Here is a 13,100-nt window from a genome sequence, read left to right as displayed (position 1 = left end):
CACGTGGCTCAGATGCTCCAGGCAGAAGTGGGACGGGCTCCGCTCACTGGGATCTCACGTAGTAAGTTTCTGACCGGCGCGGCTTTAGAGAGCAAGGTTTTCCCCTGAGTCCTTTATATTAACAGCAGTGATTCATACTCGTGATACATAAAAGACATTTTTTAAAAAAATTCTTTATTCTGTTAAAGTGATTCTGTAATGTTTCCAGCTATTTCCTTGCACAGATCACTTGAAGGATGGATAGGAGTCGGAACAAGCTTCCTCCCAGAGGTTAACAGGGCATCTGTTTTCCCTTCTGGGCAACCTGTGCCCTAGAGGGCACCCGCCCTGGAGACCTAGGCTGTTATGCCTCTGTTACCTGCCAGCTTAGGTATGGAAATGTAAAGAGGTCTCGCCCTTAAAGCTCTATATACTGTTCTGTTGAGGAGAAAAACAACTGTATTTGAAAACCACTTTGGAGCACTGTATAATTTCTCAAGAACCTCCATGGGCATAATTTCATTTGATCTTACACCCAAGAATTCAGGATTCTAGCCATATGGGTGTGTCACAGAGATCATTCTTTCAAAATAAAATTCCACAGAGATCACAGCTTTCTCTGCCTGACTTCTGTGGAAGTTCCAGAGTTCATGCAGTTCAGTGTGGCTCCAGCTCAATGAAGCAGACCTCTGTTCTGAGGTATTTGTCTTTTCCATCAGTATTTCCTGAGTTCTGTTCCTGTGCAGGCCATTGCCACAGACACTAAATAGGACTCAGAGATAAGCCCAGATTCGTCACCTTAAGAAGCCTCTAAGGTCTAGAAAGAATTGTGAGAGAAGCCTGAAAGTGGTGAGACCTGGGAGGAGCTAGGGACCTCAGAGGGGGGTGGGGGGTACCCCGGGCCTGCTTGGTGGAGAGGGTAACTTTTGACCTTACCAGTTCAATAAATTCAGACTGCTGGTTTGATGTTTTTCTTCATGAAACTGGTTGGATAACTAGAATCACAGCATTTACCTTTGATTTCTTATCATGTAGGCAGGCATAGCTTCTGTACATATAAAATTAGGCTTCTGGAAACTGAAGTTAAAACCAACTGCACTGTGATTCTGTATGCAATATCACATCACTTTCTTTCCCTAATAATTCTAAAGAGGCCCAGTGTTTCACTGGGGTTTCCTTTCTGAATCTTGCACTTCTACTGTATCAGAATGTGGCTCTGACGTACTCTCATCCTTTTCCTTCAAAACGCAATCCAGTGGAGATCTCGGATTCAGCTCCCCCCGCACCGCTGGTGAAAGAAGTCACAAAGAGGTTCTCAACCCCAGATGCTGCCCCCGTGTCAACAGAACCAGCCTGGCTGGCTTTGGCTAAAAGGAAAGCCAAGGCCTGGAGCGACTGTCCACAGATCATTAAGTAGAGTGACTTTTATCTACTCCTACTGCCAGTTATTGGCTCTTCTCTTGCCCTTGTTATTTATTTTTTATATGAGGTAAAGAAACCACGCTAGGGAAAAGCAGCATGTTTTATAGGCTCTAAAATAATGTTCAGAAACTGAATCGGTGGCATTCTCTGTAAAGAGTGTATTTGCACAATCCTAGGTCCTGGTGCCTTGAGCTCCTCCTCGTTCTCAAGAGAAAATTCCATCTGAGGGACCACATGCAGCAAAATCTCCAAACTAAGAACTTTTTACGAGAGCCTACCATGCCCCTTCCACACATACACACCCACACGCCATTTAGAACAGGACTTTTGCCAATCTTTGTAATGATTTTTTGATTCTCCAACTTCTTTTATCTACAACATTTACCCTACCATGTGTTTGGTGGCTTCTTTCCTTTTCTACAGTAATGGCGAAAGAAAGGGTCATATAGACAGAAACAAGATGCCCATTCTTTTGAATGCCTTGAGTAACTGGGAATCCTAAGTTAACAGTCTGGCCACCAACTCTACCCATGTCTGCTTTTCTGAATTCTCCCTGACCTGAAACCGTAACTCAGGAAGTGAATCTATTCACCCTTCCACCACACTGTTGTCCAACAGGTCCTGCCATACCAGTACTCTCCTTAAGGACATTAAACATTTGGCCCAGTTGGCTCCTAGGGAACATTTTTATTTAGGATCATAAAGAAAGGAAGCTACAGATTCTCTTTCCACCTCTGAGAACCCCCACCTAGTGCAGTGGTTCTTAAGATGTTCTGGCTCCAACTCCTGCCTTCCGAATTAGATCCTGTGAGTCCGGGCCAGGAAGGTCTATTCTGGCAAAACTCTTCAGACAAATTCTGATACATCCCAAAGGAGAACTCTGGGATATACTGCTTCCAGTGTAATCTAGCTTTTGAAAGTGAAGGGAAGGCTCATTTCACCCAAAGAAGTAAAAGGAAAAATAAAAAAATCATTCCCCCAAACCAGGCATTTATTACAAGATAGGAGAGGCTATGGACATTGAATGTCTCTGAATATTCCCTTAGGTCTTTAGGGAAAATTTAACAGGAAGCCAAGATTTGGAACCTTTGTACTAAGGACTTCTGTGGAAAGTTTCTTTACCATAATCAAGTGATTCATATTTAGAGTCAGATGTTCAATAGCATTTATAATTTTGAGCATTCACCTTGCTACCTTTAAAAAACATCTGAGTGTTAAGTGGCCTTGCTCTTCCACACATGTGGTCCAAAGAAGGGACGTGGCAATTCAGAAGCATAAAGCATAGACCTACCAGCAAATCCACATATTGCCAATACTGACTTTATATTTCATGGTGTTGGCATAGCCTCCTTTTCTGAGATTCTGACTCCATAATAGTACACATCCTTTGCCCAATGCTTAGGGGAATTGCATTCCTTCTTCCTCTCCTACAAAAACACATCTTACCAGTATCCATCATTATTTTCCTTTATGTGGAGCTCATTTGACGGGCAACATATTACATGTTGCTGTTCTATCATTCACCATATAGAAGGCATTTTCTTTCTGGAAATGATGGCTCAGCCTCATGGTAGAAGCTGGCAGGTGTGATCAAGTGGAAAGTTGTACTCTTGCAAGTTGGATTTAATATTCTATATACTGGACCTTCCGACTGTTAATCAGTGTAACTAATTTTTCTTTTTATTCCTGTGGGAAGCAATTAATATTCCACTGCATGTTTTCCACACTGACGTTCATTTCTAAATCAAACATGTAGGCATTGGTTAGTTTTCAGTGATTTCATTACTAACACAACACTCTTTTTCATGGGAATCTTTCTACCTACAGCCCTGGTATTATAGTGCTACAATCATTCTTCTGAACTTTTTCTGTCATCCTGTCAGCTCTGGATAATACCACAGTAAGGGTGGAGAACAGGGGAAGCAATCAGGTCATCGATGAAGAATCCTAGAGGAGTCCACGGCTCCTGGCTCACATACCACCGAGCACATACAAAGTAGGAGGAAATACCTCAGTTACAAAGTTTCTATTAAAGTCTTCAAAAATAAAAGAGTACACTGAGAACGGGACAGTCACAGCACTTACTTCCAGCAACTTCTAAAGGGTACATGTTTAATATTTCATGTAAAAGGACTCCAAATTTGCACTAAATACCAATGAAGTGTTATTTTGCTTTAGTTGTGTTGTAGTCTTTTCCAATCAATAGACTGTGGGGGAAATTCTGTAAAAAGAAAAGACTTCTTTTTTTTTTAATGAATGATTGCTATGTTAAATATATGGGTTTTTTTTTCTTAATTTAACATACACTTCTTTCGGTAAAGGTAACAGATTAACCTTTGTTCATAAACATATATATATATATAACTAGAGTTTTTTGTTTACTTTTTTAATTTTTCAAGTGCAATTGTTTCTTACACATTAATTACTATTAAATTATCATTTTAGCCAGTTAGCAGCAAATTATAGTATGTATTCATTGTCTCTTCTTGTGACATTTAGTTTTAATTGCTTATTTTAAAGCAGAAACATTAGTTACAAGTGTCTTGCAATATTTTTACCAATAATAAAATTAAGTAGAGACAACAATGAAAAATATCTTAGTGTGATTTTAATATTATTTTGAGATTTTTGGTTGTATAAAGTTTTAATGTAAAATGTCCATTATTGAAGGAAAATGATCTTTCAATAAAAAATACCTACAAGATCTTCAGCACTGATGGAATTTCCTTTTCAAGTTGAAGTTTTTGCTAATTTTAATGACAAGCAAGCCCATATTTACATAACTTCTGTTGAGAAAGAAAAATTTCAAGGCATTTCATGTGCTACCTCGTGTTTTTTACTAGGTGTCGTACAGAAAAGTACTGAATAGGGGCAAATAACAGGTTTATCTCAATCCTAAATTGGATTCGAATGGTCTGCATCAGAGGAAAGACTACTACACAGCCTCGTCGGGCTTCAGAAGCGCAGCGGTGGCTGGAGCCGAAGCCGGTGAGAAAGGTGGCTTGCGGCCGCAGGCCAGACCTACTGACTCACAGGCCCACACACACTCAGGCACGGTGAGTGACGTGAGTGAGGCCCTCACCTTGGGTGCCAAAAACTGATTAAGATAAATACTGTTCTATTACAGTATTTTTTTTTTAAATAAAAATTAGTACTTGGGGCACTTGGCTGGTTCGGTAGAGCATGTGACGTGATCTCAGAATTGCGGAGTTCAAGCCCATGTTGAGCTTAAAGATTACTTAATAAAATATAAATTAGTACAAATTCCATTGTGAACAAATATCAAAATTTTAAATAAAGACAGGGGTATTACTGATTTTTCTTTTTGCCTCAGGATGCATAATGGCTTAGCAAAGCACCCTTTCAGCCTCTCAACTGGAATGTGCATTTTGTTTTAGCAAGAGCTGCAGGTGGTTAATACACACATTAAGATTTGAGAAGCACTGATCTAAACCTTGGCAGAAGAGATGTTGTTCTTTTTGACCAGTCTGTACCTCAATCCCCTCTCTAGGTTTGGGGAAATCTCCCAACTCACGGGTCCTGCACTCCCCGCCCACCGCCACAGATGAAATAAATGCCTGACACATGCTTCGCTGTACTCGTGGGCATGGCACCTGTGTCACTTGAAACTGGAAGAGACTCTGCATTGATCTCCCAGTTCAACTGTGTGTGGAAGTCTGGCAGTGGCGGGGAACAGCGTCTGGTGTTAGTGGTTTGGCATTTCAAGCTTCAAGGACAGCAGCTTGTGTCTTCCCCAGGCCAAAGTCATGGTGATTTCAAGCATTCATTGTTCCTGGCTGTAGAGCTCTAGCCCTTGTCCCAATTCTCTATTCAATATTCTCTTAAAAAATTCTTTCCTGCTTAGGGGCACCTGGGTGGCTCAGTCAGTTGAATGTCAGGTCATGACCTCAGGGTCCTAGAATCAAGTCCCACATCAGGCTCCCTGCTCAGTGGGGAGTCTGCTTCTCCCTCTCCCTCTGCCCCTCACCCCTGCTCATGTTCTCTCTCAAATAAAATCTTTAAAAAATGCTTTTCTGTTTAAAATAGCCTAAGTTGACCTCTATAGCTTGCAGCTAAGAACTCTGGCATGTTTGATGTTTGGGGCTTTATTGGACAAATGAAATTGATACCACAGTTGACTACAGAGATGAAGGGAAGGTAAACAATAGGAAACATTTTTGTTACTTTAGGTGCTTTAGCACAAGTGTTTGGGGTGCAATATACCCTAAATAGTAGTTACTACTACCACTAGTGGCTATATTCCAAATATCACAGCAAAAAAAAAAAGAAAGCAAGCTGCTTTATTATATGAACTGGAGATCATGAAATTTCAAAAACTGAGACATCTATTTGAGTAATTTATGTGACATGGAAAAGAATAACACATAATTTCTCTTCCCAGTGATCTTTGCTACTACCATCCAAAAGTTACTACCCTAACATACTACCCTAAAGCTTAAAACAGCTGCCATTTTTGTTATTTCTCAGGATTCTGTGGGTGAGGAATTAAATGTCTGGCACCAGGATAGCCTGAGCAGCTGGGGGGCTGGCTGGAATGCCACGAGCTGAATGTGTGGGGCTTCACCTGTCCCTGTGATCTGGCTTTCTCGGGCTTTATAATGCGGCGCCAGAGCCACTGCCTTCCCACATGCTTCTCCATCTGGCCGCCACACTTTTTATTGGCAGCTCAGGGATCCCGTGAAAGCAGAAGCTGACTCAGAAGTGACGATAGTGTCACCTCCACTGTGTTCTACTGGCTAAAGCAAACCACGGACTAAGCCCAGGTACAAGAGGAGGAGGATGCAGAAAGGACATGGATCCTGGGAGGAGGTATAGTTCACTGGGGGTAACTTCATGCCAGGCAAATGCAGCTGTAAGCAACGTGCTCTGGGACTGGAGAAGCAGCGCCAGCCCCAAACCACACATATGAGAAATCAGGATACTTAGAAGTATATAGGGTTTTGTCCCTTCCTGGTTTTTGTTGTGTTCCCTTCCACCAAGCCAGTGAACAAAAAGAGACCTACAACCACAAAATCTAATAAATTGAGAAAGAGGTACAAAAATATTCATCAAGGTTTGTGTATCAAAAATTGAAGAAGAGGGTAAATCAACTTAAAACTCTACTATAGGAAGAGACAGATATATAGATATCATTCAACACTGGTATTCTCTTCATTTAAAAATACTAAATAAGGAACCTAATTTGACAAAAAGATCCTACCTTTGAAAACCTTTTGTTATGAATCTCACTGTAAATAGGTAAATGGTGCATAACATGACTAAGTCTTTAACCCACCAGGTATATTCTGATCTTTTTCACAGAAGTCTTCTATAAAAAAAAAGAAAAAAACCCAAAGTAGAATATCTGTAGCCTAATTAAAAGAAATTAAAGAAAATTAAAAGAAAGTGGTACTAAATGAATTGATGTTTTTGTCCTATAATTCCTTTTAAAAGCATTTGTTGCTCCTACAGGAAATAAAATATGAGCATTCTCCAACGAACTATAATAGACAGGTTTCTTAGGCAAAAGACAATCTTTAGTATAAAATAAGACTATCCAAGTGCTCTAGAGTATTTCCAGATGTCTCAGATAATCCAGTAAGGACTGAACTTGATTATATTTGATAGCCACCCAACAAATCCAGACAATAAACATAATTATTCCGACATCCAATAATAAGCATTGATTCCCAGACCACAGGAGAAGAGAAAACTTCCCCGGGAAGTTCAGATACACTTTGCAGTCGCCCACTCTTAGATTCCAAGATCCACAGTTTCCCATCAGTAGATGCTGCTGCCAGCAACATTTCACTGCTGCCTTCTTGGTAACGGAAAGCAAACGGGGTTGCATACACCTGTGAAGTAGTTTCAAATTTCCACTGGAGGTGACCTTCCACATCACAACAGTAGATAAAGCAATCATGGGAACAGAAGAATATTTCTTGCTCCGATGCTGAGGTACACGGGGATGAAAAGATTGGTTCACTGGTAGAGAACTGCCAAACCTGAAGGATAGTAAAGGCAAAAATATTTCATTCCTCTAATTTCAATTCTCCTGTATAGTGAAGCTTTATTCTTAATACAAATGTAAGTGGTGTAAGCTACTGAACAATAACTACACACACACACACACACACACACACACACACACACACACACACACAGGAAATAATGGCTTCTTCTGAAAAGTAGCGTTGTCAAATTAGACCTCTGTTCCAGTCATAAAGTATAGAACAAAATACACTGGAGTCTTACTACATGAATCACTTCTATGCCTAAGAGGATAAAATAAAATTAATTTTAAACCCTATTTAAGAAGGAGCTACTACTACTATGTTTAGAAATGTAAAGTTAAGGGGCGCCTGGGTGGCTCAGTGGTTAAGCATCTGCCTTTGGCTCAGGTCATGATCCCAGCATTCTGGGATCGAGCCCCACATCGGGCTCCCTGCTCAGCGGGAAGCCTGCTTCTCCCTGTCCCACTCCCCTTGCTTGTGTTCCCTCTCTCGCTGCCTCTCTGTGTCAAATAAATAAATAAAATCTTCAAAAAAAAAAAAAAAAAGAAATACAAAGTTCAAAGACAAAACTGCACTCAGGTTTCAATGTATCTTATTAAAAACTGTACCTTATTCTATTCTCCTAATGTAAGGAGAAGGAAGTAAGTGGACTGAAGAGTTTATGTGCAATAATTAAAATTAAAGGTTTAAACAAAAAGCTATGAGTTATGTGCCTGCTCTGTGGATATATACTATTTACTTTTTTTTTTTTTAAGCTTTTATCTATTTATTTGACAGAACACAAGCGGAGGGGAGTGGCAGGGAGAGGGAGCAGCAGGCTTTCTGCCAAGCAGGAAGCCTGATGCAGGGCTCCATCCCAGGGTCCTGGGATTATGACCTGAGCCAAAGGCAGACACTCAACTGACTGAGCCACCGAGGTGCCCCCTATTTGCTTATTTTATAGCTATCACACACAAACCTGTCGGCCAATATTTTGAAGAAAACACAAGGAGGAAAAGGTGTAAGTCTAAGATAGTGTTTGCAAATGCACAGTAACAGCAGAATAAAAACAAAATGAAAACAGTGGGCGTTTTCATGAAATAGGATTTGTAATCCTAATTCTGTCCCTCACTTGGACAAAATCATTTTCATCTTTCTATTGTTCATCCAAAAAAATAGAAGTAACAGCATTTGCCTCTTATTTCTCCTTTCTCCTTATGTTTTATTTGAATGTATGAGAGTACAAACTACTTTGTAAATAAAAATATTAAATGACCATAATAAAAGATTTCATCACAAAGTAATCATCACACAGCAAGAGGAACTGCTAAACTATAAGGGCTAGAAGTAGAATGAAAAGCACCACAATCACCGCTGGCCATCGATGGGCTAACTCAGGGTGGAACTCGTGCGCTCAAGGCCACCAACAACCCCCCAGATCACACATCCAGCACCAGGCCGCCATTGACAGTCGCCTGTGGATGAAGAAATGGAGGGGATGCTCCCAACAAAAAAAGATCTAATGTTGCCCAGAAGAAGCCTCCCTGCTGGTCATGAGGTTGAGGATGGGCCCTCCATTCAATGCAATTTGGGTTACGCAACTAGTTCAGTTTCCACAGAAAAAGCACAGGTTTAAGTGTTCAAAACCACAACAGAAGTTATAATAAAATTGCCTAAAAGCTAGTAAAGTTTTTAAAATTAGAGGAGAGCATGCACAAGTAGAACAATGCTTGGGCAGAATCTTCAACCTATCCCATCATTCAAAAATGAAGAAACCCATGGCTTGACAATTAAAATCAAACTGGTTTTCAACACAGTGAGTTGAAGGATGTTTATGAAATTTTACTTCAGTTGTCACCAACTACTATGACTTGGAGAAAGATGTAAAACAGAACCAGAAATTTTTCACCTGTTCTCCAAAGTGAGTAAAGCAGAGTAAATTCCCATCCACACAGCCAATACAAACGTACTGCAGGCAACACCGTGGAGAAGAGAAGAGCGGCTTTCCACAGGAATGTTCCCAAACTCTGTTCCCAGTGGCCTGTCGTGGGCAGAAAGCAATTTACAGCATTTAAGTCATTCTGTTAATCAATTACCCTTTATAAAACAAAGTCATAAATCTCCCAGAGGCAAAGCTATAAACATCAGAACAAGCTATAACGGCATGCTGATATCATAAATGAAGCTCGTACAGATACACAGCTATAAAATTAATCAGTGCTCTTTATGAGAGTGGAGATAAAACTTACAATAAAACCAGGAAATAATTAGTACATAAGATCTATCCTGAAACATTCTAAGTTCTAATATGACTGAGAAAATTCTGCCAATTTAAAAAATAGATAAAAGACACACATAGAATTTCTATTTTCTCATCTTTTCATTTTTAATGAGTTCTGGTTCAGTGAGAGCTAGACTATAATTAAAAACCACTTCAAATTGCAAAATAAAACATTTTAAAAATAGGTAATAAAATCAATACATATTTTATGCCTACAGGATTTATAGCCAGTAAATGTCCTCCCAGTGTAGCCACATATAAATGATGTGGAATCAGGCTCAAACAAGGGGAAGAAAAGACAGTTCCTCCACATTTTAACTTCCAAACACACTTCTTTTTCTGCAAATAAGAAAGCAAATTAATTGGTTTCTGCTGGTGGTTAACAAATCTACATGTGCTAATCCTCATATTACATCTATTTAATGTAACTTTTTATTCTTAGTATAAAAGTAATACAGACTCCGTGTAGAGGTTCAAGTTAGTATAAAGACGACAGGGACCACCCAGAGATAACCACTGTTAATAGTTTAGCATTTTCCCTTTTGATCTTTTTGGGATATAAACAGTTTAGTGTAGTTGAGATCATTCTGAATATATATTTGATATCTAATTTTTTAAAAAGATTTATTTGAGAGAGAGAACAAGCAGGGAGGAGGGGCAGAGGGAGAGAAAGAAGCAGACTCCCTGCTGAGCAGGGAGCCCGATGCGGGGCTCGATCCCAGGATCCTGGGACCATGACCTGAGCCGAAGGCAGACGTTTAACCAACTGAGCCACCCGGGCACCCCTACTTGGTATCTAATTTAGCTCACTTATTTGGTAAAACTCTTTAGATATTACTTTAATGCATAATATCCCATCTGAACATAAAATAAGTTCTCTACCTTATCATGGAAATTGTTTGGAGCTAATTCCCTAGAATTATGAACAACTTAGTTTCTGATTGGTTTGCCAAGATAGAATCCTAGAAGAATTTTACTGAATCAAAGGATATGAAAGTTACCTGTGGCCAGACTGTTTTTGTCAGAGGCTTCACTAGTTACAACCTCCCCCCACTCTCCCCAACATGTACCATACCACTCTGATCTAATACTATCTGTTTCTTCATCACAGAGTTTTAAATTTTCATTCCTTTGATTATTAAAGGTATGAAACATTTAAATACATTTATAGGCATTTCTTCTTTGGGGTCTTTTATGTTTATATCCCTTGTTTATTTTTCTATCTGGGTTTTTATAATTTGTATTTGTTCTTTATTTCCATTCTTATCAATGACTTTTAATGTCACATTTGCTTCAAATTGTTTCCCCAACTTCTCAGGTCTTACTGATATTTTCCTTTGTGATTCTTTTCTATTGGCAAGATAGTAATTCTACGTTCTTTATATTTAAAAACTCTGAGTAGCAAATTTATTTGTGAAAATCTGGTAAGGAAGTTAAAAATGTCTTAAGATATTAAGACTGTTAATTAACTTATTCTTCCCCACACCACGATGCTAACCTTAGGGAACAGTTAATATCTCCTCCCTTAGTCAAGAGCTCCTAACAGTTTCACACTCTTCTAAGCTCATAATAAGAAACTGATGAGGTGAATTCTCACATAAATATCCAAAGCGTATGCATGCTGGTCGTGAGATCCAATGTAAATGAGTCCTGTGGTTGGGTCCATGGCTGCTGAGCTTTTGACAGCATCCTCAGTAGGAAACATCCAGTATTTTTCTCCACTATTACTTTTCAGAGCATAAACCAACCCATTATAACAGCCTGTTGGGAAACAAAATAGAAAAGATGAGATTTAAGTACATAGTTGGAAAATAATTTTTTAGCCTAAATCATGACAATTCATGTTCGATGTTCTTCAAATGTACATCTGTGGTCAACTCAGTTTTAAATTTCAGCAGTGTAAAGCAGAAACCAAAGAGCAACCACTTGTAAAAAATACTTATTTAGTAGGCATACCTTATTTTGTTTAAAGCACCCTTAAGCACTTCACTACTGAGAAAACACTCCCCACCGCAGTGGAGAGAGGCTTTGACAGACCCGGAATCAAATCTCTTCATGGCCATCCTTGGGCAAATTACCCAGCATCCCTGAGCCTCAGATTATTTTTCTGCGGCATGTGGACACATCTATTCCAGTGTTAATGTGATAATTAAGATAATATGGCTAAGTACCCAGTGCATAGAAGGCATTCAAGAAATGCTAACATTAACAATAGCCAGCATTTACTGAGCTTTTACTTGTGAGGTGTTCTAAGAATTTTACATCTATTTATTCATGGAATCCTCCCAGTGAAGCAGGTGCTATTATATCTGCATTTTACAGATGACAAAAGGAAGCACAGAGACCTTAAGTTACTAGGGTAAAACTATTCAGCTGACACGTGGCAGAGGCAGGACTTGCATCTAAGAAGTCAAGCTCCAGAGCCTATGCACTTGACTACAGCAAACTGCTTCTCGCAAACTGCCACAACGAATGAGAAGATAGAGCAGGAGTCCCTGACTTTGTGCAGCCAGAGTAACCCACGGGGAAGAAGGGGTGCTTAAAACATACAAACAGAAGATCACTCAAGTTCCCTGCAGTGCATGTAAATCAGGGGAAGCTGACTTTGGGCACTGGCCCACCATTCTCTACTTGGCTCTGCCTATGCTTTTTACCACAGCTGCTCACTTGAGGCCCAATTCCAGAATAACTGTGGTGCTGTTTTCTTTCGAGCAGTTACTACTTAGTAGCAAGAAAGTGGCCTGCTTAGTGATGGTGAAGAGAAATGTCCTACATAGTGCAGTACCCCAGGACTCAGCTGGGTAATGAAAAATTTCCTTCAGTTCAGTTCATTTCCAGAAGGAAATCTTTGTGACCCTGGGTTAGGCAAAAATTTCTTGAACAGGACATCAAAAGCATGATTCATAAAAGAAATGATAAACTGGACTTCATTAAAATCAAGAACTTCTCTTCAAAAGACATGATATTAATGAAAGAAAGGGAAAACAAGCCAGAGACTAGGAGAAAATATGCAAAACACATATCTGATAAGGGACTTGTATTCAGAATACGTAATATTCTCAGAACCTAATAAGAAAACAAACATAACAATAAAAAACTGAGCAAAAGATCTGAAGAGACAGGTCATAATGGATACACAGATGGCAATTAAGTTCATAAAAAGAAACACAACATCATTAGTCACTCGGGAAATGCAAATTAAAACCATAATGAAATACCACACGACAATCTGAATGGCTAAAATAAAAAAAATTTTCAAATTCACCATTCCAGGTGTTAGCAAGGATGTGGAACAACGACCTCTCATACATTGATGGTGGGAATGCAAAGTGGTTCAGTCAACTTAGAAAATATTTTGGCTGGGGCGCCTGGGTGGCACAGCGGTTAAGCGTCTGCCTTCGGCTCAGGGCGTGATCCCGGCGTTA

General features: G+C 39.6%; 2 protein-coding genes across 10 annotated transcripts in view; one reads left to right on the top strand and one right to left on the bottom strand.

The window, feature by feature from the left end:
• The window catches only part of CRACD (capping protein inhibiting regulator of actin dynamics), a 120,556-nt gene extending 116,445 nt beyond the window's left edge, over positions 1–4,111 (top strand). The window contains exon 11 of the mRNA XM_019798440.2: positions 1,236–4,111. Within this exon, the coding sequence (XP_019653999.2) occupies positions 1,236–1,396 (161 nt within the window). The 3' untranslated portion in view covers positions 1,397–4,111. The remainder of the gene's footprint in view (positions 1–1,235) is intronic.
• A 1,380-nt stretch (positions 4,112–5,491) lies between these two features.
• Positions 5,492–13,100, bottom strand: part of AASDH (aminoadipate-semialdehyde dehydrogenase) — a 33,882-nt gene continuing 26,273 nt past the window's right edge. For 8 of the 9 annotated variants that reach the window (XM_011223488.2, XM_011223487.3, XM_034671760.1 and 5 more), the window contains 4 exons: positions 11,273–11,436; positions 9,892–10,014; positions 9,304–9,435; positions 5,492–7,406 (listed from right to left, as the gene is read on the bottom strand). In XM_011223488.2, coding sequence (XP_011221790.1) covers positions 7,017–7,406; positions 9,304–9,435; positions 9,892–10,014; positions 11,273–11,436 — 809 coding nt within the window. In that variant the 3' untranslated portion in view covers positions 5,492–7,016. Of the gene's footprint in view, positions 7,407–9,303; positions 9,436–9,891; positions 10,015–11,272; positions 11,437–13,100 lie in introns of those variants that run through there. The other variant, XR_004628866.1, reaches the window with a different exon arrangement.

This window comes from Ailuropoda melanoleuca, chromosome 11, assembly GCF_002007445.2.
Source record: "Ailuropoda melanoleuca isolate Jingjing chromosome 11, ASM200744v2, whole genome shotgun sequence".
Lineage (NCBI taxonomy): Eukaryota > Metazoa > Chordata > Mammalia > Carnivora > Ursidae > Ailuropoda > Ailuropoda melanoleuca.
The sequence above is the reverse complement of the archived record's forward strand: the minus strand, read 5'-3'. Positions and strand labels throughout refer to the sequence as shown.